Here is a 26390-nt window from a genome sequence, read left to right as displayed (position 1 = left end):
GACTGCAAAGCTGCCAGATTTGCTACGCTTGGGCCCTCATTCAGAGCCACTCGCAAAAAGCGAGTGCTCCCTTTTTAATGAGGACGGCCGCTTTTTTTTAAAGCCGGCCTCCTGGCCGCTTGCTAAGCTGTGGGTGACCACCCACAGTTTTAGCGAGCGGCCAGGTGATGGTCGAAATGGTCTTGACCATCCGCGACCATCGGGGCTTGCGACGAGACCCTTGTGGTAGGGTCTCATCTGCCGCAAGCCACAGTGAGCTTCCGGCTCTAATAGAGCCGGAAGCTCACTACAGATATCACTCGTGATGTCAGTAGGGCCACCCCCAAATGGCAGGTGTTCCTTCGTGAATGCCTCCGTTTTGCCAGCCACCCCCCCTCCCCGCCTACAAAATGGGGTGAGTTGTTGATCAACATCGACAGCCGCCCCATTTGTAGCGAGCTCCAGGGCTTGCGCACATGGCACGTGCACAGTGCCCCACCATTGACCCGCTTGCGAGTGCATATGCGCTTGTGAGCGTGTCTGAATGAGGGCCTTGGGCCGTATAGGATAACACCATCTCCCTATAGTAGCCTATGGGCTACTAAATTGTAAAAGTTTTTGAAGAGGGAGCATCCAGCTCCAAAAAGGTTTTTTGCGATTTCTGTGGGAACCCAAACCAGTAAGCGGTGTGATAGCATTACTCTATCACACTGCGTCCAGTTCTTGGCCAGGATGGGCTCTTATTGGATCCGGTCTCCTGGAAAGAGGATATTCATCTTCATTTTGTGAATTTCTGCAAAAAATATTAATCACATCCGCAATAAAAAGGTGGATTGTGATAAATATGCCCCAATATGTGTAGGACCTCACCTTAGATCATCTACTAACAGTCAGTTGTATAGTGCCAGCACCATTACTGATAGGAAGCCCATGATTGTGAAGCAGGAGGCAGTCTGTGTCCTTGGCATTGCATGCAGATCACTTCACATTGCTGATATTCACAGTTCATGGCAAATTTTTTCTTTTAGCAACTTGCAAGACCAGAAGGAGGAACTACAGAAGCGCCTGTCATACACCACCCACAAACTGGAGATGCTTGAAAGTGAGTTTGACTCCACTAGACAGTACCTGGAGACGGAGCTGAGACGGGCTCAGGAAGAGCTGGAGAAAGTGACGGAGAAGCTGAGGCGGTCAGTTTATTATCTCACTATAATGTCTCTTACACTTTGTTTTCCCTGGAGGCCGCTGTACAGCATATTAGCTGAAGCCTCTTCTAGTTGCTGAAGGTATATTTACATAACAGTATTGAGGGCTAAGGATCCCAGGGTTACACCATGGAATAATAGCAACGGGATTGGGGCGTATGTGTGGGTACAAATCATTTTCCTAATATAATATATTTTTACCACATGATGTACCTGACATTTCATAGAACAAAAATCTGTTTTGCGTCAGGAATTACACTGCATTTACCATGAGCTCTAATGCAGCGATTTGCACTACAGGTAACAGAATACCACATTATCCAATATCAATTCCATACTAAATAGTTCTACCATTGATAAGAGAGCTGCAGTTGCTTTTGAAAGTCAAATTAAATCGTTTGTTTGGATGTTACCACAACTCTCTAACTAGCAAAGCTCACATAGTAACCTTACCCAGGGGACACAGTACAGGGGCAGTGATCGATGGAGCCCCTGGTATCCTAGCCAGCAGCCTGTGTATAGGGAACCCCAGGGGACACAGTACAGGGGCAGTGATTGATGGAGCACCTGGTATCCTAGACAGCAGCCTGTGTATAGGGAACCCCAGGGGACACAGTACAGGGGCAGTGATTGATGGAGCCCCTGGTATCCTAGACAGCAGCCTGTGTATAGGGAACCCCAGGGGACACAGTACAGGGGCTGTGATTGATGGAGCACCTGGTATCCTAGACAGCAGCCTGTGTATAGGGAACCCCAGGGGACACAGTACAGGGGCAGTGATTGATGGAGCCCCTGGTATGCTAGCCAGCAGCCTGTGTATAGGGAACCCCAGGGGACACAGTACAGGGGCAGTGATTGATGGAGCACCTGGTAACCTAGCCAGCAGCCTGCGTATAGGGAACCCCCGGGTAACACAGTATAGGGGCAGTGATTGATGGAGCTCCTGGTATCCTAGGTGCCAGCCTGTGTATAGGGAACCCCAGGGGACACAGTACAGGGGCAGTGATTGATGGAGCCCCTGGTATTCTAGCCAGCAGCCTGTGTATAGGGAACCCCAGGGGACACAGTACAGGGGCAGTGATTGATGGAGCACCTGGTATCCTAGACAGCAGCCTGTGTATAGGGAACCCCAGGGGACACAGTACAGGGGCAGTGATTGATGGAGCCCCTGGTATCCTAGCCAGCAGCCTGTGTATAGGGAACCCCAGGGGACACAGTACAGGGGCAGTGATTGATGGAGCCCCTGGTATCCTAGACAGCAGCCTGTGTATAGGGAACCCCAGGGGACACAGTACAGGGGCAGTGATTGATGGAGCCCCTGGTATGCTAGCCAGCAGCCTGTGTATAGGGAACCCCAGGGGACTCAGTACAGGGGCAGTGATTGATGGAGCACCTGGTAACCTAGCCAGCAGCCTGCGTATAGGGAACCCCCGGGTAACACAGTACAGGGGCAGTGACTGATGGAGCTCCTGGTATCCTAGGTGCCAGCCTGTGTATAGGGAACCCCAGGGGACACAGTACAGGGGCAGTGATTGATGGAGCCCCTGGTATCCTAGCCAGCAGCCTGTGTATAGGGAACCCCAGGGGACACAGTACAGGGGCAGTGACTGATGGAGCCCCTGGAATCCTAGCCAGCTGCCTGTGTATATTGAACCCCATGGGACACAGTACAGGGGCAGTGATTGATGGAGCCCCTGGTATCCTAGCCGGCAGCCTGTGTATAGAGAACCCCAGGGGACACAGTACAGGGGCAGTGACTGATGGAGCCCCTGGTATCCTAGCTGGCAGCCTGTGTATAGGGAACCCCAGGGGACACAGTACAGGGGCAGTGATTGATGGAGCCCCTGGTATCCTAGCCGGCGTCCTGTGTATAGCGAACCCCAGGGGACACAGTACAGGGGCAGTGACTGATGGAGCCCCTGGTATCCTAGCCGGCGGCCTGTGTATAGGGAACCCCAGGATACACAGTACAGGGGCAGTGATTGATGGGGCCCCTGTTATCCTAGCCGGTGGCCTGTGTATAGAGAACCCCAGGGGACACAGTACAGGGGCAGTGATTGATGGAGCCCCTGGTATCCTAGCCGGCAGCCTGTGTATAGGGAACCCCAGGGGATACAGTACAGGGGCAGTGACTGATGGAGCCCCTGGTATCCTAACCAGCAGCCTGTGTATAAGGAACCCCTAGGGGACACAGTATAGGGGCAGTGACTGATGGAGCCCCTGGTATCCTAGCCGGCAGCCTGTGTATAGGGAACCCCAGGGGACACAGTACAGGGGCAGTGATTGATGGAGCCTCTGGTATCCTAGCCGGCAGCCTGTGTACAGGGAACCTCAGGGTACACAGTACAGGGGTAGTGATTGATGGAGCACCTGGTATCCTAGCCAACAGCCTGTGTATAGGGAACCCCAGGGGACACAGTACAGGGGCAGTGATTGATGGAGCCCCTGGTATCCTAGCCGGCAGCCTGTGTATAGGGAACCCCAGGGTAACCATTTTCCTTGCACGCTGCTTTATGTGACAAATGCAATCAATGATAAGATTTTATTACTGAGGGGTAGATGTACTAAGCTTTGGAGAGAGATAAAGTACCAACCAATCAGCTCCTAACTATCATGTTATAGTTTGTATTTGAAAAATGACAGTTAGGAGCTAATTAGTTGGTGCTTTATCTCTCTCCAAGGCTTTAGCACATCTAACCCTGGACCTTTTCATCTGGCTGTGTCAGATGTCTTTAGTCTACAAAAGTATTAATTATAACCGTACTGTATGTATCAATCTATCAGTTTCTGCATCATTTTATATATTGTAGTTATGTACTAATAGCGCAATGCAGGAATTTCACAGAAATCTCTTGCAAAATGCTAATTAGCACTTCTGATTGCAGTATGCATTATTACCAATGGGGACTACGATCTGACCCCTATGTACTAAACACCAAATACTGACGCTTTTTGTAGGTTTGCCCCAGTAGTTTACACTAGATCAGTGATTCTCAAACTCTGTCCTCAGGACCCCACACAGTTCACGTTTTTCAGGTCACCCAGCAGCTGCATAGGTGTATTCATTACTCGCTGACATATTTTAAAAGATCCACAGGTGGAACTAATATTTAACTTGATTCATTGTGGAGACATAGAAAACATGCACTGTTTGGGGTCCTGAGGACCGAGTTTGAGAACCTATGCACTAGATGATATAAACTGCTGTAAGCCTATGATGGGGTTCCAGGAGCAGGAGAGATATCTTACCATCTCTCTCACAACCCCCGGCCGGCTCCGGACGCTGACGCTGTGCGCACTTCTGTGAAAGACTTCTCCTAAATGCTGGGGATATAACTCACAGGGACAGCGCTTACCGCATTCACTGTCACTAAGAGTTCCCCTTTGTACATAGCGGAGACATTTTCATTCAAAATGAAAATATTCCGGCGATATGGATAGATAATAATTGTGGCTTTTCTGGGATTATTAGTACATAGACTTGATGATATAAAACTGTGGTTGTCCTGGGAAAACCAGTACACAAGATACTAACATGTTTTTGAGGCCATATTGCTTGTTTCCCAACATTAGAATACAATCTCCAAGTGCATTTCCCATGTATACACATTGGGGCTCATTTAGATGAGGAGGTAATAGCGCTGGAATGTACACAAAGACAGGGTGTAATCTGCACCAGGCGCTTTAAGTCTGACTACTCATAGCATAGAAACATGAATGAGCGGTATTAGTAGTAAAAGTGAAAGTTGCATTATTTGCATTACTCACAGTCATGTAATGACGTGTAATAGACACAGAAGACTACTGTGTAATCTGTACAATTATTGATACATGCTGTATGTTCATTATAAAGTTAGAGTAAATATAGACACCGCCAAATCTAAGTTTTCTATTTTGTTTTATTATTTACCCGTATTCAAATCTACTGGAGCTCTACGTTACTGCAGTAGTTCTATATGAAATGTCAAGTAATGTGAACAGATTGCAGTGACATTATATACATATTGCTGCCTATAAAGGAAGGGTAGGATGTGACTATAAAGAGCTGTTTATGGCCATCATCACTGCAATAGGCTCCAATACCTGGCAGAGAGTGTCTACACCTGCTCGCCCCCCACACCGCCCCTCCAGGCGTAAATTCTGTATGTACATGATCTATATCCAGACTAATGTACGCAAATGTTTTCTACACCAGTAGTATCACAATCAGTGCAAGGAAATGTAAGTACATAAAAAACTAAATAAGCCATGTTGTCTGTGGCATTGTTATAACATTCAGTCTGTAGAATGAATCCGTAGAGTATATTACAGAAAAAATCAGGCCCTAATTACCATTCATATTGTTTATGTGCACCTAAATTTACTGGTCAGTAGTTTCTAATATGGAGCCTAGAAACCCCTCTAATGGTGCATACACACGATCAGATTTTTCCTTCAGATATGAACGATAACGATTTAAAAATCGTTCAGTCGTTCATATCTGAAGGAAAATCGTTCATATCTGACATGCCTGAACGATGGACGATCAACGATGCGCGTTCCCGATGGTCAGATAACGATTTCTGACATCTGATGTGTTTGCAGTCAGACTTGGACGATTCCATTCATTTTAATGCAGTCAAAAATCGTTCAATCGTTCAAATCGTTCAAATCGTTCAAAACTTTGGTAAAATCGTTCAAATCGTTCAAATCGTTCAGTCGTTCATCTGACAAATCTGACAAGTCTGACAAATCTGACCGTGTGTACGCTCCATTATACATGTATTTAACCCAAGAAAAGGAACAAATAGAGGCACTGAACACAAAATATTAAAAATGTTTAAGTAGATAGATGCTCTACCAATGAGCTCCTCTTCATAAAATAATGAAGAGCTTATATAACTTATCAAACATCTGAATAAAGCAAATCTGAAATCTCTGCAGTCCAGAATATACTCAGATAAAGACATGACCAGGATGACAGCTCCCCCTGTAGAGGCTGATACATTGTTCAGTTGAATTGGTAATGTAGACATCCCAGCAGCCATCACACCTTGTTACTGAGCTGGGACTTCTGCTTCATCTCATTGGATACCACAATGGCAGGCCCCCCATTATGCTGCATCATGGGCACACTCCAGCAGAAGGGATAATGGGCTCCTTCCAGCATCAGAGCCCAGCTGACCCATCAGATAGTCCGATGTGACTAGTCCCTATGCTGCCTTTGGGCATCCACTTCTGATGGCAGAATCTCTATGATAACTAGTGGGTGTCATGGTGTCCTTGCAGTATTTGGGATCTACATTAAATCAATCTATTGACCAAGAAAATAAGTCTATGAATCACATTGGCATTCTGCATTCATACTATTTCAGACTGTGGCTACATACTTTTTCCTGGTAGAATTTTTAAACCATGTAATTAATTCTTATATTTGGATATTTCATAATTTATGTCCTTAATAGTTTTGGAAAATTAGCTCCTTCATAAAGAATCTATTAACTTAAACAGTTTAATAAATGTTGTATAAGTTTACACTTGATCATCTCAATTTTATTCTTTACTAAGTTATTTCTGAGTCAGGAGTATGTATCGGTGCTGGTTATTACTGAGCCAGGAGTATGTATCGGTGCTGGTTATTACTGTACCAGGAGTATGTATCGGTGCTGGATATTACTGAGTCAGGAGTATGTATCGCTGCTGGTTATTACTGAGTCAGTAGTAGGTATCTGTGCTGGTTATTACTGAGCCAGGAGTATGTATCTGTGCTGGTTATTACTGAGTCAGGAGTATGTACCTGTGCTGGTTATTACTGAGTCAGGAGTATGTATCGGTGCTGGTTATTACTGAGTCAGGAGTATGTATCGGTGCTGGTTATTACTGAGTCAGGAGTATGTACCTGTGCTGGTTATTACTGAGTCAGGAGTATGTATCTGTGCTGGTTATTTCTGAGTCAGGAGTATGTACCTGTGCTCTTTATTATTGAGTCAGGAGTATGTATCGGTGCTGGTTATTATTGAGTCATGAGTATGTAACTGTGCTGGTTATTGCTGAGTCAGGAGTATGTTTCGATGCTGGTTATTACTGAGTCAGGAGTAGGTATCTGTGTCAGTAATTACTGAGTTAGGAGTATGTATCTCTGCTGGTAATTAATTACTGAGTCAGGAGTATGTATCTGTACTGGTTATTACTGAGTCAGGAGTATGTATCTGTACTGGTTATTACTGAGTCAGGAGTATGTATCTGTACTGGTTATTACTGAGTCAGGAGTATGTATCTATGCTGGTTATTACTGAGTCAGGAGTATGTATCTGTGCTGTTTTTTTGCTGAGTCAGGAGTATGTATCTGTGCTGGTTATTACTGAGTCAGGAGTATGTATCTGTGCTGTTTTTTGGCTGAGTCAGGAGTATGTATCTGTGCTGGTTATTACTGAGTCAGGAGTATGTATCTGTGCTGGTTATTACTGAGTCAGGAGTATGTATCTGTGCTGGTTATTACTGAGTCAGGAGTATGTATCTGTGCTGTTTTTTTGCTGAGTCAGGAGTATATATCTGTGCTGGTTATTACTGAGTCAGGAGTATGTATCTGTGCTGCTTATTACTGAGTCAGGAGTAGGTATCCCCCCTACTTGTTACTGGTGAGTCTGGATCCTGTTTTTATTTTGGTTATAGCAGAGTCTGGAGTGTGTATAGCTACTGGTTAATAGTCAATCTAGAGTATATGGACCTCATTCAGAGTCGGTCGTTGCAGCTGCTCGGTCGTAAGGGAAAAGGGGCCGGATATGCAAATGAAGTGCTCGCAGGTTGCGTTGTTAAGATGAGATCGTTAGCTGGATGAGGGGGGGAGGATGCGGCCGTAAGACTAAAAACACGCCCCCTTCTCGTTCGCAATACACGTCATCTCTGGGCATATAAGGATTAATCGAGACCATCGGGAACCATCGGAGCTGGTCGTAGAGCTTAAGGTTGACCATACCCTCTCTTAAGGACTACGATCAAGTCAGTGTAAAAAACCTCCCATGTCACATGTGCCATGACACTACTTAGTTAATTATGCTCTCCCATAAAACGCTGTTTGCATAGTCAGGCACGCCTGTGTTCGGATCTCCACTCCCCCGTTCACAAGCACCTTCCCCTGTTACCACCCACAAACGCCTCATCCTGTCACTCAAACTAACGACCTGGCCAAGTTGAAGGAGAGAGAAATTTCCGATCGCAACAGCTTGTTTGTGCACGCGCATTGCGAAACTTACGCATGCGCTGTTTTGCGAACATCGCTGGGTACGACCGAGCGGGCGCTTACGACCGACTCTGAATGAGGTCCTATATCCCTACAGTTTATTATCGTATCTGGAGTTTTGTATTACAACTGGTTATTGCTGATTGTACAGTAAGTATCACTACTGTGTACTATGTCATATGAAATATGGATCACTACTGGTTATTGCTGATTGTAGAGTAAGTATCACTACTGTGTACCATGTCATATGAAATATGGATCACTACTGGTTATTGCTGATTGTAGAGTAAGTATCACTACTGTGTACTATGTCATATGAAATATGGATAACTACTGGTTATTGCTGATTGTAGAGTAAGTATCACTACTGTGTACTATGTCATATGAAATATGGATCACTACTGGTTATTGCAGAGTCTGAAATAAGTATCCCTATTAGTTATTATGCAGCCTGGAGTGTGCATCGTTACCGGTGTCTGCTGTGTCTGGAATATGTTTTTGTTACTGATTACACTTTACAACAAATTAATACTTTTAATTTGTTTCCTTTCTAAAAATAGTCATATATTAGTAATTTGAGGTCAAGAAAAGCTAAAATGATTTCAGAATGTTTTTACTAGCTCTATTTTTTGAGCTACACTACTTGCACTATACTGTATGTACATTAGTAATATAGTCATAGTGAAAAGCTATTTTAAAATAATCAGATATTTTCTTGATAGAAAATAAATAACAGTTGTTTTAATTCAATCAATCACAAATAAGAACACAAAATGAAACAAACATACAGCATAGGCAACAGACACACAGCATAGGAAACAGACACACAGCATAGGAAACAGACACACAGCATAGGAAACAACCATACAGCATAGGAAACAGACACACAGCATAGGCAACAGACACACAGCATAGGAAACAACCATATAGCATAGGAAACAACCATACAGCATAGGAAACAGACACACAGCATAGGAAACAGACACACAGCATAGGAAACAGACACACAGCATAGGAAACAGACACACAGCATAGGAAACAGACATACAGCATACGTATCAAACATACAGCATAGGAAACAAACATACAGCATAGGAAACAGACATACAGCATAGGAAACAGACACACAGCATAGGAAACAGACACACAGCATACGTATCAAACATACAGCATAGGAAACAAACATACAGCATAGGAAACAGACACACAGCATAGGAAACAGACACACAGCATAGGAAACAGACACACAGCATAGGAAACAGACACACAGCATAGGAAACAGACACACAGCATAGGAAACAGACACACAGCATAGGAAACAGACACACAGCATAGGAAACAAACACAGCATAGGAAAGTACTATGTAATATAGTGGCCTAGTCATGGGGGAGCTTTCTCTTTGCTTGTCGCTTGTACTCCTCTTCTGGGGCATCTCTTGTCACTGTACAGTAGTGATTCACCTATCCTCATATCTTTGTTCCATTGCTGAAATGTCTTGGTGGAATCGCTCACTATGCTTGTCACTCAGTGCACCACAGTTATCTTGTGTGGGTAATCCCGTGAATCGCATATATTTGAATAGGGGAGGGGACAAATAACTGATTCATTTAATTGGGTCATTAGGCCCCGCCCCCTCTGCGCAGAACGCAAATTGCTGGTAAGATTCTCTCCATTCTGACCACGTCACTAGGAATACCCCTACATCGTCATAAATGGGCTATATCTTGGAACTCAGAGCTAACTGAGAGTGTTACATGTCATATTCATTCTTTGCATGCTGACATCAATTAGAAGTAACTATTTTCACATCGGAAACATTTTATTTGTTGTGCAGTGTCATTGGTTTATCTTAAGTATGAATTGACACTGGATGTTCTTCAGTGTGGAGTATTTTTTCTGAAATTAAGTGCACACCGCTGAGACACAGTGATTAAAGTAGGCTTGCCAGTTTTTTTGCCATTTTCTGTCTGATACCTCTTTCACACTGAAAATGATTTTTCTGGGTAATTCACTTTTACCAGGTAATTTGCTAAACAACCCGGGAATTTTCCCTGTGTGAAAGGGTCATCCCGGGACTAAATTCCCTGGTCTCCGACCCTGCAAAAGAACAGGGTCGGAGACCCAGGGAGCCTGTTCTGAGCCTTTCACTGGATGGATTTGGACGACATCACATAATAAAACTTAAGAAACCCAGGCTATGGTGGGTACTTCATCTAGTATCTGTCACGAATCGTGGTATCAGCCACCCATACAGGGTTAAACATTCATTCATTGCTGTGTCTAAAACCTCCAACAGACTATCCCAGTGATTACCGCTCACCTGGCTACTCCCTTGCTCAGCCTGACCAATTACCTGTTACAACTCCCTATATATTTCCAGGCCTAGGATAGACTCATTGCCCGAGCAAATGTGTTCCTTCCTGAGGATCGTTCCCAGGCTCAGGGTCTCCTGTGTTTCCAGAGCTTTCTCCTGTGGATACTATCCTTGTTTAAACTCAACCAATACCCACTTGTACCTTTTTCTGTTTGCCTCTCAGTGCCATGACTTCCATGAGGGAGGAGACATTTACAAAAAATATTAGACTCATTCACATCAGTCCTTCCCCTGTGGAGCTTATCGGTGGTTCTGAATTTTTTTTAAAAATGAAAGGGGCATGCAGGAGATGTCAGTCACCAGAAGCTCTGAACAGGAAGGGGGCAGAGGGATTTTAAAATCTAGTACTAAACATCTCTTTTCATTGTGCTTCTGGGATTATGTATGGGAAGGATGGGAGGGGAGGAGGGAGAACATCTCCAGATACCATCACAAAATAGCCTCTCCATTTGGTGTTTGAGTTGCATCTGACCAAACATGGCTGTTATGATCAAGGAAATCCAAGGCAGTGCCCCCAGTAGTAGTCCCCCCTATGTGCAGTGCCCCCCATAGTAGTCCCCCCTATGTGCAGTGCCCCCAGTAGTAGTCCCCCCTATGTGCAGTGCCCCCAGTAGTAGTCCCCCCTATGAGCAGTGCCCCCCGTAGTAGTCCCCCCTATGAGCAGTGCCCCCGTAGTAGTCCCCCCTATGAGCAGTGCCCCCCATAGTAGTCCCCCCTATGTGCAGTGCCCCCCGTAGTAGTCCCCCCTATGTGCAGTGCCCCCAGTAGCAGTCCGCCTAAAAAAACCTCACTTACCTGAATCTCTGCTCCTGCGTCTGACACTGTCTACTCCTCCATCCTCCTGACACGCTCTCACTCTGCACTATAGGAGAGACATCATGACATCTCTTCTATCACCCACTGTGGAAGCCGGAAGGTGGCACTCATGACTGAGCCCCAGCATGGCTCCCTCTGTGGACACAGCAGCCAATGAGAGTCTGTCTGACTCACTGGCTGCCAAAACAAACACATCGCCGCTGGGTAGTACGAGTGTACTACCCGGGGCTGGCGGCTGTGTTTGTTGTGTAGTGCAGACCACACTCACTGCAGTCTGCACTACACTGTGAGGCCCGAGGGACACTGGCGGCAGGTGCAGTGGTGCTGTTGACTGCAGGGGCTATGGGCCCTGTACCACAGCGGGCCTCAGTGCAAGCCATCGGCTGCACCACCACTGGTCAAGTGGTTATTGTTAGTCTGATGTATTTATCACTACTGGTTATTACTGATTGTAGCGTATGTATTCCTAATGGTTTTTGTTGAAGCTGTAGAATGTATACCTACTGTTTATTATTGAGTCTGGACTATGTATACCTATTGGCTATAACTGAGCCAAGAGTATTTATCCCTATTACAGGTTGAGTCTCCCATATCTCCCTGCTTGGGACCAGGGGTATTTTGGATATTGGAATATTTCGTATTTTGGAATAATTACATACTATAATGAAATATCTTGCAAATGGGACCCAAGTCTAAACTCCGAATTAATTTGGGTTTTATATACACCTTATACAGACAGACTGCAGATAAACTGATACAATATCTTCAATAATTTTGTTGCTCAAACAAAGTTTGTGTACATTGAACCATCAAAAAGCAAAGGATTTACTATCTCAGTCATGCTAAAAAAAATCTGTATTTTGTAATATTTGGATATGGGAGACTCAACCTGTATTATGGAATCTGCAATGTGGTTCATTACTGGCTATTGCTGTGTCTGGAGTTTTTATTCATACTGGATATTACTGAGTATGGAGTATGTATTGCTATTGGTTATTGCCGAGTGTAGAGAATTATTGCTGAGTCTGTTTATTATGCAGTCTGGAGTATATATCCTTACTTGTTATTGCTGACTCCAGACTATGTATCACTACTGGTTAATGCTGAGTTTAAATGATGTATTCCTACTAATTTTATTGAGTATTTAGAGGGGTATCACTACAGGTAATTGGTGACTCTGGTGTATGCATCACTATTATTTATTGCTGAGTATATAACGCTACTGGTTGATAATGATTTTGCTGTATGTTTCCCTATTTGTTATTGCTAAGTCTGAAGTATGCATCACTACTGGTTATTAGTCTGGAGTATCTAAGCCTGCTTTTTGTTGCTGAGACTGGAGTATGTATCGCTACTGGTTCTTGTTGAATATGGAGTACTGTATGTTTTGTTACTTGTTAATGCTTAGTCTGGGATATGACATCTGGGAGATGCTGAATAGCCCTGGGAGGGAACTCCCAGAGCTATTCAATTCAGCACTCTGTTAAGTTGGAGAATGCTGGTTCTCGCAACTTAACCTGGTGTTATGAGACACCTGGATGGATACTCATTAGACCCTTTGACCAAGGCAATAGTCGGGTGTCCTCGATGTGTAGAAGACTGACTGCAGCTATACTTGCTGTACCGGATACAAATTGGGGAACTAGTACTGAGTGTCGGTGGAGACCCAGACCAGGGGCGTAGAGTCTAACCCACTGGCGGCTTTCACATATGTCCCCCACAACAAGGAAGTTTGGACTTTGCAGTGTCCGACGGGCAGGTTGCTGCCCCCTGGCTGGGTCACTCAGCACTAGCACAGAGAGGGAAAAAGGCAGGAATGATGTCAGTATACAGTACACTATTAGAGTAGTAGCAGGGCCAGCTATTCAGAACGCAGAAAAAAAGAGGTAGCGCTGAAATCAGCAATTCATATTTAGTACATCTATTTTTAATTATTACATTCACATATAACAATTGCCGGCCAGCAATATAACAATACAGTCATTAATTGGTAATCTCCATCAGAAATGTTTACCACACAAAAGTAGAAACTCATATAGAGTCTACAATAAAAAGACCCTTTTGTAAATCTAAGGAGTGATAGAGTAAAAAAGATATTTGCTGTTATAATTGTCTCTTATTCCCAAAGAGCGTGGTGTCTATTCAGGATTAGCCACAATAAAATTGTAACAATTCTGCATACAGCAGCTATTAGGATACTTTTTGTATCAATAAAGATTCCTTTTTATTCTAAGATAAGTTGATGCAAAGTATTTATCTCCTGCTGTTTTCATCTAATGCAGATCTTTCTGACAACATTCGTTCTCCGTTTGAGATAATTAAACTGTTTCACCCGAGGAGCGGCTTGATGATTTTTGTGATGTTTGCAATATTGCTCTCATTTGTGGTTCAAACAAGCAGGATGATCAATGTAAATAGACCATCAGCAGTCCCCAAATTTTATATAACGATAACTGTTAGGTTATAAATTTGCCAAAGACATTTATCTTTCAAAGTTCCTGCAATATGCAGTTTTTAGCAAGTGTCCCTCATGGCCATGTGGTAAAAGCAAAAAGGTTAAAAAGGTATATGTTCTTTACCGGGATGTTGGACCCGTAAATCTTAGGATCCACCAGACAGTCAGCCCGCTGCCAGAGTCCATGGCTGGGTCGCTCGTCTCCAGGGATTTTCCTGTCTGTTCCCTCTGAGCGTATGTTCGGCAGGTGAGAAATCTCTGCCAATGTAACCTTGCAGTCACTCACCTCTGGGGATTTGGAAGGATTTTAGGCCCTCATTCAGAGCCGGACGCTCTGAGCAGAGCGCTCGCTCTGAATGAGGGCCGTCCTCCATAAAAATGGAGCGTCCTCCTGGGCGCTCGTATAGCTGTGGGTCACCAACCACAGCTCATACGAGCGTGCAGGATGATGGTCGCGATGGTCTTGACCATCGCGACCATCGCCAGTGCGACCAGAAGCCTGTGGTCGGGGTTTTCGACCACAAGCCCTGGAGTGATTTTGGCTCTATCAGAGCCAAAATCACTCCCACTGACATCACTAGTGATGTCAGTGGGCCGGCTTCTGACGGTAGGCGTTCCCTTGGGAACGCCTCCGTCTGGGAGGCACACCCCCGGCACGCCCACCAAAGGGGGAGTGCTGTCAATCACCATCGACAGCACGCCCCCTTTGATCAGACACAACGAGCGAAGGAAAGTCCTTCGCTCGTCGCGTCTAGCGCATGTGCATGACGGAGCTCCCTCCGTCATGCGCATGCGCAGTGCACACCATCGACCCACTTGCGAGCGGGTCTGAATCAGGCCCTTAGTCCTTTGAGCAGATGACTGGTCAGTGTGGACCTGTATGGATCAGTGTCAGCTGGCACGCGTACAAAACGTGTTTCTCTGCCTCTCAATTCGACGGCTGCCTCAGTCAGCATATCTCCGCTTTGTGCGGGACCTTCCTTTTATCTGTCTGTCAGGGTATGCACATTCACAGCTTCACTCCTTATCTAGGACTCGATCTCATCTCCATGTACCTTAGTAAAAGATTCTATACAAGCTGATTTGTATCTTAGTATTATGGCTTCCTGTAGCTCTGTTTTGTCTTAGAGCAAAAGCCTATTGTTTTCTTGAAGACTCAAATATATCGTTTTATATCCAGCATGTAATATGTCCATAATAAACATTTTCAAATATACATTTTTGAAAAGTACATAGTATAATAATTAAAAATGAGTATAAGTAAAAATATTAAATAAATAAATATATAGACATAGTTACTAATAAATTATAAAGGTATTATGCAAAATAATATAATTATAATTAATATAAATGTTACTAATAATAAATAGAGATAACTGAGGAGAAAGAAATAATAAATAGATACTTTGATTATAAAGGGTTAACACAACAGTACATTACAGGAGAATTATTATAAAGAAAATGTGTGTGTGTGTGTGTGTATATATGTGTGTGTGTATATATATATATATATATATATATATATATATATATATATAATCTCCACAAGGCGGCACTCCGTGTAAAAAACGACCAAATGTGACAAGATGCTGTCTGCAACGTTTCAGCGCCTTTTATTAGCGCTTTTTTCAAGCATAAAATACATACCATACGTATGTATTTTATGCTTGAAAATAGCGCTAATAAAAGGCGCTGAAACGTTGAAGACAACATCTTATCACATTTGGTCGTTTTTTACACGGAGTGCCGCCTTGTGGAGATTATGTTCAGTTCGTCCTGTTTGGCAGCGACTGACTGTGGAGGGCACCCGGCCCAGGACATTGTGGAACCCGTGAGTGCCGGTGATCTGGACATATATATATATATAAAATGAAGTGTATATATATATATAAAATATTAGCTTAGTTTGTTCATAAGAATAATATAAAATAGTTTAGTAATAACTATCCTTTATGTATGATTTATTATATTAAGTATAGTGTGATCCAGACAAAAAGACAACCTGAATAATGATGGTATATTGTGGTTTTCCACAATTAATTACTTCTATTACATATACATGAATAGTATGTAGGCATCTATTCATGTAGACAGGACAGAGATGGTGGAGTGATTGGTGAGAGAAGGGGGAAGTTATTCCTCAATAAACTACATAGTCTCCCAATAGGCATTGTATAGTCCAAAGGGTCCTTTGGTCCTAGCCAGTCCTTGCGAGAGAATATTAACATGGAATCTAATGAACATTATTGAGTTCAATAGTGTCATTGAGACCTTCTGGGAATAAAGTTCCCAGTTGGTATATCCAGAAGGCTTCTCTCTTGCTGTAGACTTAATATGTTCAATTCCTATGATATTGACATCTTTGTTGGAGGTTTCCTTACAGTAGGCAAAATTACTCGATAGAGGATGTGTTTTTATAGCTTTACAAATATTTCTCCAGTGTTCCATAAACCTGATATTGAGTTTGCGGGTAGTTCACCCCACGTATTGTTTTCCACAATTGCACTGTATTACATATATCACATATGAAGATTGACAATTTATAAATTCCTTAATTGGGAATTTTTTATAGTTCGTATGTGATACACATTCAGTTGTTTTCTGTTTTGTGTGACTAAATGTATTACATAGATTTTTCCCACATTTATGGAAACCCCTTGGTTTTGTGGGTAACCAGGTATTCCTACTCTCTGTTTTGCTGAGGTACTTCAAAATGGCTACAAACAAGACTAGATTGTAGGTTATTCAACTTCCTGAAAATAACCTTGCCCTCTAGATCCACCTGTCCTTTGAGGATGGTGTCCATCTGTAAAATCGATGAATTTTTCTTAATAGCACATCTAATTTCTTGTTCACAGCTATTAAATTTGGTGATAAATAATGCTGACCTGTCACCTACTGTATTATCTCTTTGATATCCTAACTGCTTACCTCCACTGCTGCCACTGCCCCACACACCTGGTCTCTCCCTCTGCACCCCCAAAACACCTCCTGTGTTCTGTCTGCTCCTCCACCCATGCTAGTGTACCTATTTGTTGTCCTTCTACCCAGCAGGTGGCCCGGTTTGCGCCTCAAAACCCTGATGATTAATGAATTATTAAAACGTAATGAAATTCCATAGGAAAAAAAACCTTACAATTTCACATGTACCATTAAGGCTTCTTACACATGATCTGAAATTTCACAAAACCTACTGAATTTGTGCCACTCAAACTAAAAAAGCAATGAAATTGCCTTAAGACATATTCCTTGCACAATACAGATATGGTATGCCATCACACCCTGTGGTTAACTGCCGATTCAGTACTCTCACAGAATGAGATTGCTGTCACTCACAAAATGGAATAGCTGCTAATTCACACTCATTGGAATACACACATGCAGTCGGAATTTCAGAATCAGTATGAATGACCGCCGGACATCAGCCTGGCAGTTCAAATTCTGATACCGGCAGCCCGATTGGTGAAAATCCAGACAGCGCAGATAAGTATACTATCCCTCCCCCTCTCCTCCCCCTAACCCTTCCTTAGGGGTGCCTATCCCTAACCTCCCCCCTTGTGCCTAACCCTAACCTCCCCCCGTTAGTACCTAAACCCCCCTCCCTGCAACCTAAACCTAACCCTCCTGGGGGGGTATCTCACCCTAACCTCCCACCCTAGTGCCTAAACCTAGCCCCCCTTCCCCTAGCCTATCCCTAACCTTCTCTGGGGGGGTACCTAACCCGGTCCCCAAACCCAAACTCCACATCCCCGGCTAAGTGTATACTCACCCCCGACAGAGGACGATCGGTTCAGTGTCCTGGCATCGGGATTAACATAGGCATTGGTATTTCAACACCTATTTTAAATCCCTTGCCGAGATTACAGTGTCGGGATTGAGACCAGTTGCCATGCGGCCGCCAGTCTCATAAATATATCCCTGGAATTTCATTGCTTTTTTAAGTTTGAGTGGCACAAATTCAGTAGGTTTTGTGAGATTTGAGATCATGTCTAAGAAGCCTTAATGGGACATGTGAAACTATAAAAAATTTTGTCCATGGAATATACACACACACGCACGCGCGAAATAAGCGGCACTCCCAGTCCAGATACTGTAGTGCTTTACTGGTTTTTCTCTAATTATCTGGACTGGGAGTGCCGCTTATTTCTTGTATATGTATGTGGAGGGGTACCATATCCCAAGGTGAGCACCCCAGCAAGTATTTGGAAGGCTCTGCAACAAAGTGAGTGCTGGTATGTTTACGTTATATATTGTGACACAGTAGGGATAGGGGTCCCTCTCCAGGGGTAGATGGACTGCCTCTTTACACACAGCAGCCTTAGAAACAAGAAACAAGTTTGGGAATCTCGTACAAACTGGTCGGCCTCAGTCTTTATTGTGCCACACCCAAAAGTATAAACAAAAGCATAAACATAAATCCTAGCCTGGCTGGGCACTAACCACACAGCAGATTCCCTTGCTATAACAATGGAAGGGCCTATTGCCCTCACCTTCAACAAAACATGTGCACAGTACTTACAGGGTTTTAACCAAGTGTCTCTGAACAGACTAGACTGCCAGCTCCCCCAGGTATGAGACACTCAGCCATAAACAAACCCAGCTTAAATCAGCCAGTTCCAGGTGGAAGCCCTAATGAGGCTGCTGCCAAGCTGAAAGGCCCAAGACCTTGAGTGGCCTGTGGATGGAGCCCTCCTCTCCTCGCATCCACACCCCCAGGACCCATTTCAGCTTTTCACAGAAGTTGACATTACTAGTCTGCTTTCCTAACATATTTCTCCTGGGGTTTTTAAAAGACATAAGACAGGAATCTGGGACAAATAAAGCAGCCATTCCACACTTCTCCAGTGCTTATATATATATATAATTATATATATATATATATATATATACACACTATCATAGTGTATATTAGAACAATGTTTTTTTTTCTCTTTTAGCTTGGTGCACATAAAGAGGGCTAGAAAAGAGCATATGATGGCTTACACCACCCCTCCCCCACAACAATCTGTCCTGCAGTTATTACATCCTAATGACTCCCGCCTGCCAGAGATTTGCAGTGTTATAAGGCTGATAAGGAAAACTCTGATTCATTGTTTCTGCAGTATTAGAATAATTTATGGGCACAGTAACTCATTACAGAGGCGTCAGGAGTTATCACTGCCATATCCTTGCTGAAACTTACAAAGATATTATAAAAATCATAGTATGCAGACAGAGGCGTAGCTAGGAGCCATGGTGCCCGGAGCAAGGGTGTGTTTTGGCACCCCACCCTCACCTGTACTGAACTGTGGGCATGTGAGCATTTGAAAGGAAAAAAATCCAATATTTACGTTAGAACCTCTCTGTTGTATTATTCATAAATACAATACATAAAGTTAGTGAGGTGTCAGTCTCCGAGTGCCGTTATAGAGGGCTGGATACTGGATAGGATAGACAGTGTCACTGTATGGGGCTTTGTCCCATCCGTGAATGTAGCGCAAGGCCAGGAGAAAGAATTAGTGTATGCCTGGCATGGCAGTCTGTCAGCAAATAGACACCTGCCACTCTCAAACTTAAGCCAGCACCCTCTGACTTTTTCAGTGCCTGGAGCTCGCGCTCCACCGAAACTGCCCTCCCTATGCCCCTGTATGCAGATAGTGGCACAATGTTAAAATATAGGGCCTGATCCAGAGCCGCTCTCTGCTAGCAAGTGCTTGCTCTGAATTAGGGCGTGTTTTTATTTTATTTTTTCCAGGCCGCTCGCAAAGCTGTGGGTGATGACCACCCACAGCTTGTGCGAGTGGGCTGGAGTCCGTTGCGATTATTGCGACCATCGGGCTTGCGATGAGACCCTGTGGTAGGGTCTCGGCTCCAGCAAGCCCAAGTGGACTGACTGCTCTAATAGATCAGGAAGTCCACTACTGACATCACTAGTGATGTCAGTAGGTCCACCCTTAACACCAGGCATTCCTTTGGGAATGCCTGCATTTGCCCAACTACCCACCCTAACCGCATACAAATAGGACAATTACCTGATCTGGTTACCACTAATATAAGGGGACCATGACTGGGTAGTGCCCCTGCAAAAGCAGCAACTTAGTATCCGGCAGAGTATTGATTAAGTGGCAGCCATTGACTGCTTGGGCACACTGACACTTGTAGAACTATAAAATACCAGCTTGCTCATTTCTGGTGGAACATTCTGGACCTCCTGGAACATGTAGTTTAACAAAACAGTCAGACACACAGTATGTTCTAATATTATAGTTGAAATAATTACTCAACAAAATCCCTTGTTCTCCACTTTATCCATCCCAAATGTCCGACGAAAACAAATCCTCTTCTGTCCTATAGTAGAAGAGTTATGGTAGGCTTTTTCTGTAAGCTTTAAACCCTGAGGCTTTGGCCAATGACCCCTCATTTGTGTACATGTAGGTTCCTTTAAGGTATGAGTGCTTTATGGGAGACCAGTAGTCTCGGTTGGTGGGTTTGAGGCGAGGTTTGCAAAGAAAGATCAGGTTACAATTAGGTCTCTTGGTCCTGAAAATTATTTTGAGCAGGGAAGTGATTCCCAATATTGTGCAGAGTTTTGCTCATTTACTGTATTATTTATGCTTCTTGCTGTCTTTCTTCTTCTTTCCTTATTCTCTTTATCTTTGTATTTCTGTTCCTTGACTACAGTCTCTCTCCATGGCCCAGCATTTAATTTTCTTACCTACCCTCTTCCTTGATGCTGTGGAGGAGCCAGCAGGGTTTTGATCCACGGCAGCAAATCATCCTGGTGGCAGGTCCCAGCAACTGTAGGTGACTGGGACACTGCATCATGCCTTGATTCCTGTTGCGGCTGTTGCAGGCAGCTGGAATTCTGTCTTGTCTGTGTGCAGGTCATTGCTGCATGCCTGTCTGTCTGTCTGTGTGCAGAGCTCAGCTGCATACTAGTTTATCATTAGCCAGCCATACACTTCCTGCCGGTGATATCGCTTAGTTTCTGCACCTAGTGGATGGTCATACGGTCGCTGCATGCTGTGCAGCTCCCTGTTCCTGAACTCTTGTCTGTGTAGTTACTCTGCCTGTCAGGTTGCAGCCTAGGATTGTCTGTTACTCACCTCAGCACCGGCTTCCCCTGACTTCTCGAGCGGTCAGATACCAGGTGCAGGGGCGAGTGATGCGCTGAGTATTATACCTGGGGTCTGCTAGGACATCCATGTGCTTTCTCCGTGATTTGGTTCCTGCGGTTACTGTCATGGGCGCTGCATCATCTGATTAGCCCTTTACCTAATGGTAGCATTGGTTGCTGTCAGCTGACACTATCCTCCAATGGACTGCTACCTTAGGGTCTTTAGCCGAGCTCTGGACAACAGGATGTTGCCTGTACAACGTTGTTACTTCCAGTGAAGACTTGCTTTTGCAGTGTTCCAGGTTCCATGCTCCTTTCGTCTACTGATTTATTTCTAGTGTTTTCCTACAATGTGTGTGTACTCAGTACGTCATCCGAGTACAATCTCCTAATGTCATTCTCTTCTGCCAGTACTGCATCTGGATTCACAGTGTGTGTACTTAGTACGTCATCCAAGTACATTCTCCTAGTGCCATTCTCCTGTGCCAGCTCTGTGTCTGGAGCCACAGTGTGTGTACTGAGGGCCTGATTCAGAGCCGAACACTCTGACCAGAGCGCTCGCTCTGAATCAGGGCCCTCCTCCATGAAAATGGAGCGTCCTCCTGGACACTCGCATAGCTGTGGGTGACCACCCACAGCTTATGCGAGCGTCCATGATGATGGTCGCGATGGTCAAAACCATCGTGACCATCGGGCTTGCGATGGAGACACTGCGGTAGGGTCTCACTGCCGCAAGCCCTGGAGTGATTTTGGCTCTATCAGCGCCAAAATCATCACTAGTGATGTCAGTGGGGCCGGCTTCAGATGGTAGGCGTTCCCATGGGAACGCCTCCGTCTGGCAGCCACGCCCCCGGCACGCCCACCAAAGGGGGCGTGCTATCAATCAACATCGACAGCACGCCCCCTTTGGTGCGAGACCCGGAGCGACAGAGAGCCCTCTATCGTGCGCATGCGCAGTGGGGCAACATCGACCCGCTTTCGAGCGTCCTGCGCTCGCGAGCAGGTCTGAATGACCCCCTGAGTACGTCATCCGAGTACAATCTCCTAATGTCATCCTCTTGTGCCAGTACGGCATCTGGATTCACAGTGTGTGTACTTAGTACGTCATCCAAGTACTATCTCCTAGTGCCATTCTCCTGTGCCAGCTCTGTGTCTGGATCAAAAGAGTGTGTACCCAGTACGCCACCCAAGTACAAAACTCCTAGTGTCATAATCCTATACTTTCCCTGTGATTTGTGCTCCCAGTTCCCACTTGTGCTGGATACCTGACCAAAGGGCCGTGACTTGCTTGCTGAGTGCAGCTTAAACCCAAAAAACCCAAATCCCACTTGGAGGGGTCACTGGAAAACACATCCCAGTAAGTTAGACTTTGAGCCTTTGGTCAGATCTCACCAACATCCGGTACTTGTGTATGAGGAAGGCATACATCCAGGCCCCTCGCCTCTTGTTCCTTTCCCAACCTGGGACTCCGACTTCCAATCCTCCTGCTGAGGAGCTCCTTAGCCCCAACGTGACACTGCCTTTATATACCCTGCCTCAGTCCTCTGTGTGTAGTTCCTCTCAGTCTTGCTCCTATGTCCTGCTGGATTCTGCCCTGTAGCCATGTCCTGTGTCCATCCCAGCTCCCTGTCTGTGCCTTGCCAAGACCCTCCAGCTTACCTTCTGTGTCACCTCTGGTCTGTGTCCAGTTCCAGCGTGTACCTGTGGATTCACCGAGCCAGTTCTGTCATACCAAATACTGGCCTGATACAACTCAGTCCGTATCCTGCATAGCTGGTTCACCCCTACTCCAGCGATTATCCTGAGTAGCTGGCCTGCTACAACCCAGTCTGTGTCCTCCATTACAGGTTCTGTGCACATCCAGCCTGTCAGTCTGTGGTTGTCCCTTGGAGCCAAGCCTGTGTCTGTAAATTACAAGCCTGCAGCTATCTGTTTCCTGTTATCTGGACCTATATTTAAGTCACATCATTACCTGGCCACGCTTATTAGCATTTTACCTTATTGCTCAAGTTAACCAGTGTCCTGTTGCATATCCAGTCTTCATTCAGTCCTGCAATCCTCAGTTACTATTTTCTGGTCAAGTCTTTCTGCTGTTCCCATTGCTGTGTTCAGTTATCCTGCAGTTAACTCCTAACTTACCAGCTGCTAAACTCCAGGTGATAATCTGTATAGCTGAAACCGTTCCTGCCCTAATTCTTGTCTATGCTAGTACTGAGTGACCCAGCCAGGTGGCCGCAACCTGCCCATCGGACGCCGCAAAGTCCAAACTTTCTTGCAGGTGTCCTTGGCGAATAGCGCCGGCTGGTTAGACCCTGCACCCCTTATCTGGGACTCTGTCAACACTCAGTACTAGTTAAGGGTCTTTTGAATATTCATCTGGGTGTCTCATAACAAGCAGTTGCAGAGTTGGCAGATTCCACTGCTCACTGCCCTGGTGCTTGCTGTCTGCGCTGCTCACTGCTGTCTGCTGTGGGGTGCAGTAGCCATGGCTCAACATCGGTCACTGCCTAGGCAGGGCAGTATTTGGCAGATGACGCTGCTATCTGTCAGCCGCCGGCAGTGAATGGGGAGAGGGATGACTTGTTAGCAGCTGGCCACGATGCTTCCACTGTTTGGCCAGACTGGCTGGATTAGGGGATGTGCAGGCACTCCCAATGCTGCTCACTATGCTGGGTGTGAGCATTACATTTCCGGATGCCGGGCCAGTGATGCAGCTAGCTAATGGAGTCACAGATGTGACCCTGGCAGTGGGGATTCAAGCACTTGTGACTGAGATGCTACAACAGGGGCAGGTGTCATGGTGGTGGCCCATCGCTGTTTGGCTTTGCCCCAAGATTCCATCAGCATTAATAGCAGCTTGCTCCTGTTGTAGGTTTTGGGGGGACAGGCCCAGGTCATTAGCCATGTGGGTGCCTGTGACACCTCTGTATGTTGCTCCTTCCTCTGTATTCCCTCTCCTTTCCATTCCTGCCAATGTGTCAGTTGTTTCTCCTGTTGTCTTTGTTGCAGTGCCTGCTGGCGACTCCATGTATCCGGTGTTCTTGGATGTCGCAGCATTGGGATCTGCCATGCATAGGAAGTGCCGGCTCCTTCAGGTGAGTTATCCAGTACTTTGCTGGCTGTGGATGGGGCTGCTCTGTCAGAGAGTTCAGAGTCCCCTAGTGACACGGTGTGTGCAAAACAGAAGCACAGACAGGGTAAAGGAAAGGCTAGGTTTATCTCTTGAAGGGACATTACATCCATCTAGGACAGTTCAGATGCAGTAAGTTTGCTTCAAGGGGTCACTTCTGTTTCCACAGTCTGCATCCCCGCATGTGCATCGGCCAAAGTAAATTGGTTGATGTTTTATTGCCTACTGCTTCCTCTAGAAAAGCTTTGGAGGTGGCAAGGCGTAAAATGGAGAATAGGCTAGGATGCATACAATTCCTTCCAGAATTGGTACAACTTTGCTGCATGCTATATTGAAACTCAGCCAGGAGAGCACCTGAATGTGGTGAAATACTCTCATCTTATCCATGGTTTCAGTCTTCAGAGAACTTTCATTGGGGCTCCTATGATGAGCAGTTTCAGTGGCTGCAGAAATGTAGAGGTGTTGCTAGAAGTCAGACCAGCCTCAACGAGGTGTAACCACAGTGTACTTTCAATATATTATTACTAATAAGCATGGTCAAGCTCAAATTGGAATAGAATATGCAATATATTAATAAAACAACATGAGTAATCCAAACATAGAATATAAGTACATACAATCGCAGTATGTATACACAACAGAATATGTAAAAGTATATGTGCAATGACTTCTCAATGGATTGGTACAGTAACAACCAAACGAGAGGTTGCTGAAATTAAGAAGTTGGATAACCATATAATAATTAGAGATGAGCGGCTCCGGTTCTCTGAGAACATAGGGGATTGGAGTCTGGCTCGGGTTTTTCCACCTTACTCGGAATCCAAAACGAGGCAAAACATCATCATCCCACTGTCGGATTCTCGCGGGTTTTGGATTCTATAAAGGTCCCGGTGATCAGCGCAATTTTCGGTCTGGCTGTGGAGAGCGTACATAACAGATGTGCTCTGTGCTGCTCTGTCTGTGCTCGTGTTCTCATCTTCTCAAGGATGCAGTGTTGTCAGGCTGGGGCTGCTGTCCTGTCCATCAAGGGGCTGGGGCTGCTGTCCGGTCCATCAAGGGGCTGGGGCTGCTGTCCTGTCCATCAAGGGGCTGGGGCTACTGTCCTGTCCATCAAGGGGCTGGGGCTGCTGTCCTGTCCATCAAGGGGCTGGGGCTACTGTCCTGTCCATCAAGGGGCTGGGGCTACTGTCCTGTCCATCAAGGGGCTGGGGCTACTGTCCTGTCCATCAAGGGGCTGGGGCTGCTGTCCTGTCCATCAAGGGGCTGGGGCTGCAGTACATAAAGGGGCTGGGGCTGCTGTCCTGTCCATCAAGGGGCTGGGGCTGCACTCCTGTCCTTCAAGGGGCTGGGGCTGCAGTACATAAAGGGGAAGGGGCCACAGTACATAAAGGGGCTGGGGCCGCAGTACATAAAGGGGCTGGGGCTGCAGTACATAAAGGGGAAGGGGCCGCAGTACATAAAGGGGCTGGGGCCGCAGTACATAAAGGGGCAGGGGCCGCAGTACATAAAGGGGCAGGGGCCACGGTACATAAAGGGGAAGAGGCAGCGGTACATAAAGGGGCTGGGGCTGCGGTACATAAAGGGGCTGGGGCCGCGGTACAGAAAGGGGCTGGGGCCACGGTAGAGAAAGGGGCTGGGGCCGCGGTAGAGAAAGGGGCTGGGGCCGCGGTACATAAAGGGGTTGGGGCCGCGGTACATAAAGGGGCTGGGGCCGCGGTACATAAAGGGGCTGGGGCCACGGTACATAAAGGGGAAGGGGCCGCGGTACATAAAGGGGCAGGGGCCGCAGTACATAAAGGGGCAGGGGCCGCAGTACATAAAGGGGCAGGGGCCGCAGTACATAAAGGGGCTGGGGCCACGGTACATAAAGGGGAAGGGGCCGCGGTACATAAAGGGGCAGGGGCCGCAGTACATAAAGGGGCAGGGGCCGCAGTACATAAAGGGGCAGGGGCCGCAGTACATAAAGGGGTGCTGTGTCGTCCAGCGATGCTTTTCACCAGTGTAAAAAAAATAAAAGTTAAATAAAATTATCATTCCTCAAAAAATATTTTAAAAAATAATTTTTTCAGTTATTTTTGTGTGTGCTAGCTGCGCTATTATTGTTCAGTGACGCTG

At 45.6% G+C, this 26390-nt stretch overlaps 1 protein-coding gene across 5 annotated transcripts in view; it reads left to right on the top strand.

The window, feature by feature from the left end:
* The window catches only part of BEGAIN (brain enriched guanylate kinase associated), a 258065-nt gene that overhangs the window by 137613 nt on the left and 94062 nt on the right, over nt 1-26390 (top strand). For all 5 annotated transcript variants that reach the window (XM_088465156.1, XM_088465158.1, XM_088465157.1 and 2 more), the window contains one exon: nt 1008-1169. In XM_088465156.1, the coding sequence (XP_088321282.1) occupies nt 1008-1169 (162 nt within the window). The remainder of the gene's footprint in view (nt 1-1007; nt 1170-26390) is intronic.

Source organism: Taudactylus pleione, unplaced genomic scaffold, assembly GCF_031769625.1.
Source record: "Taudactylus pleione unplaced genomic scaffold, aTauple2 ptg001874l, whole genome shotgun sequence".
NCBI classification, from domain to species: domain Eukaryota; kingdom Metazoa; phylum Chordata; class Amphibia; order Anura; family Myobatrachidae; genus Taudactylus; species Taudactylus pleione.
This window is presented reverse-complemented; position numbering and strand designations above follow the sequence as displayed.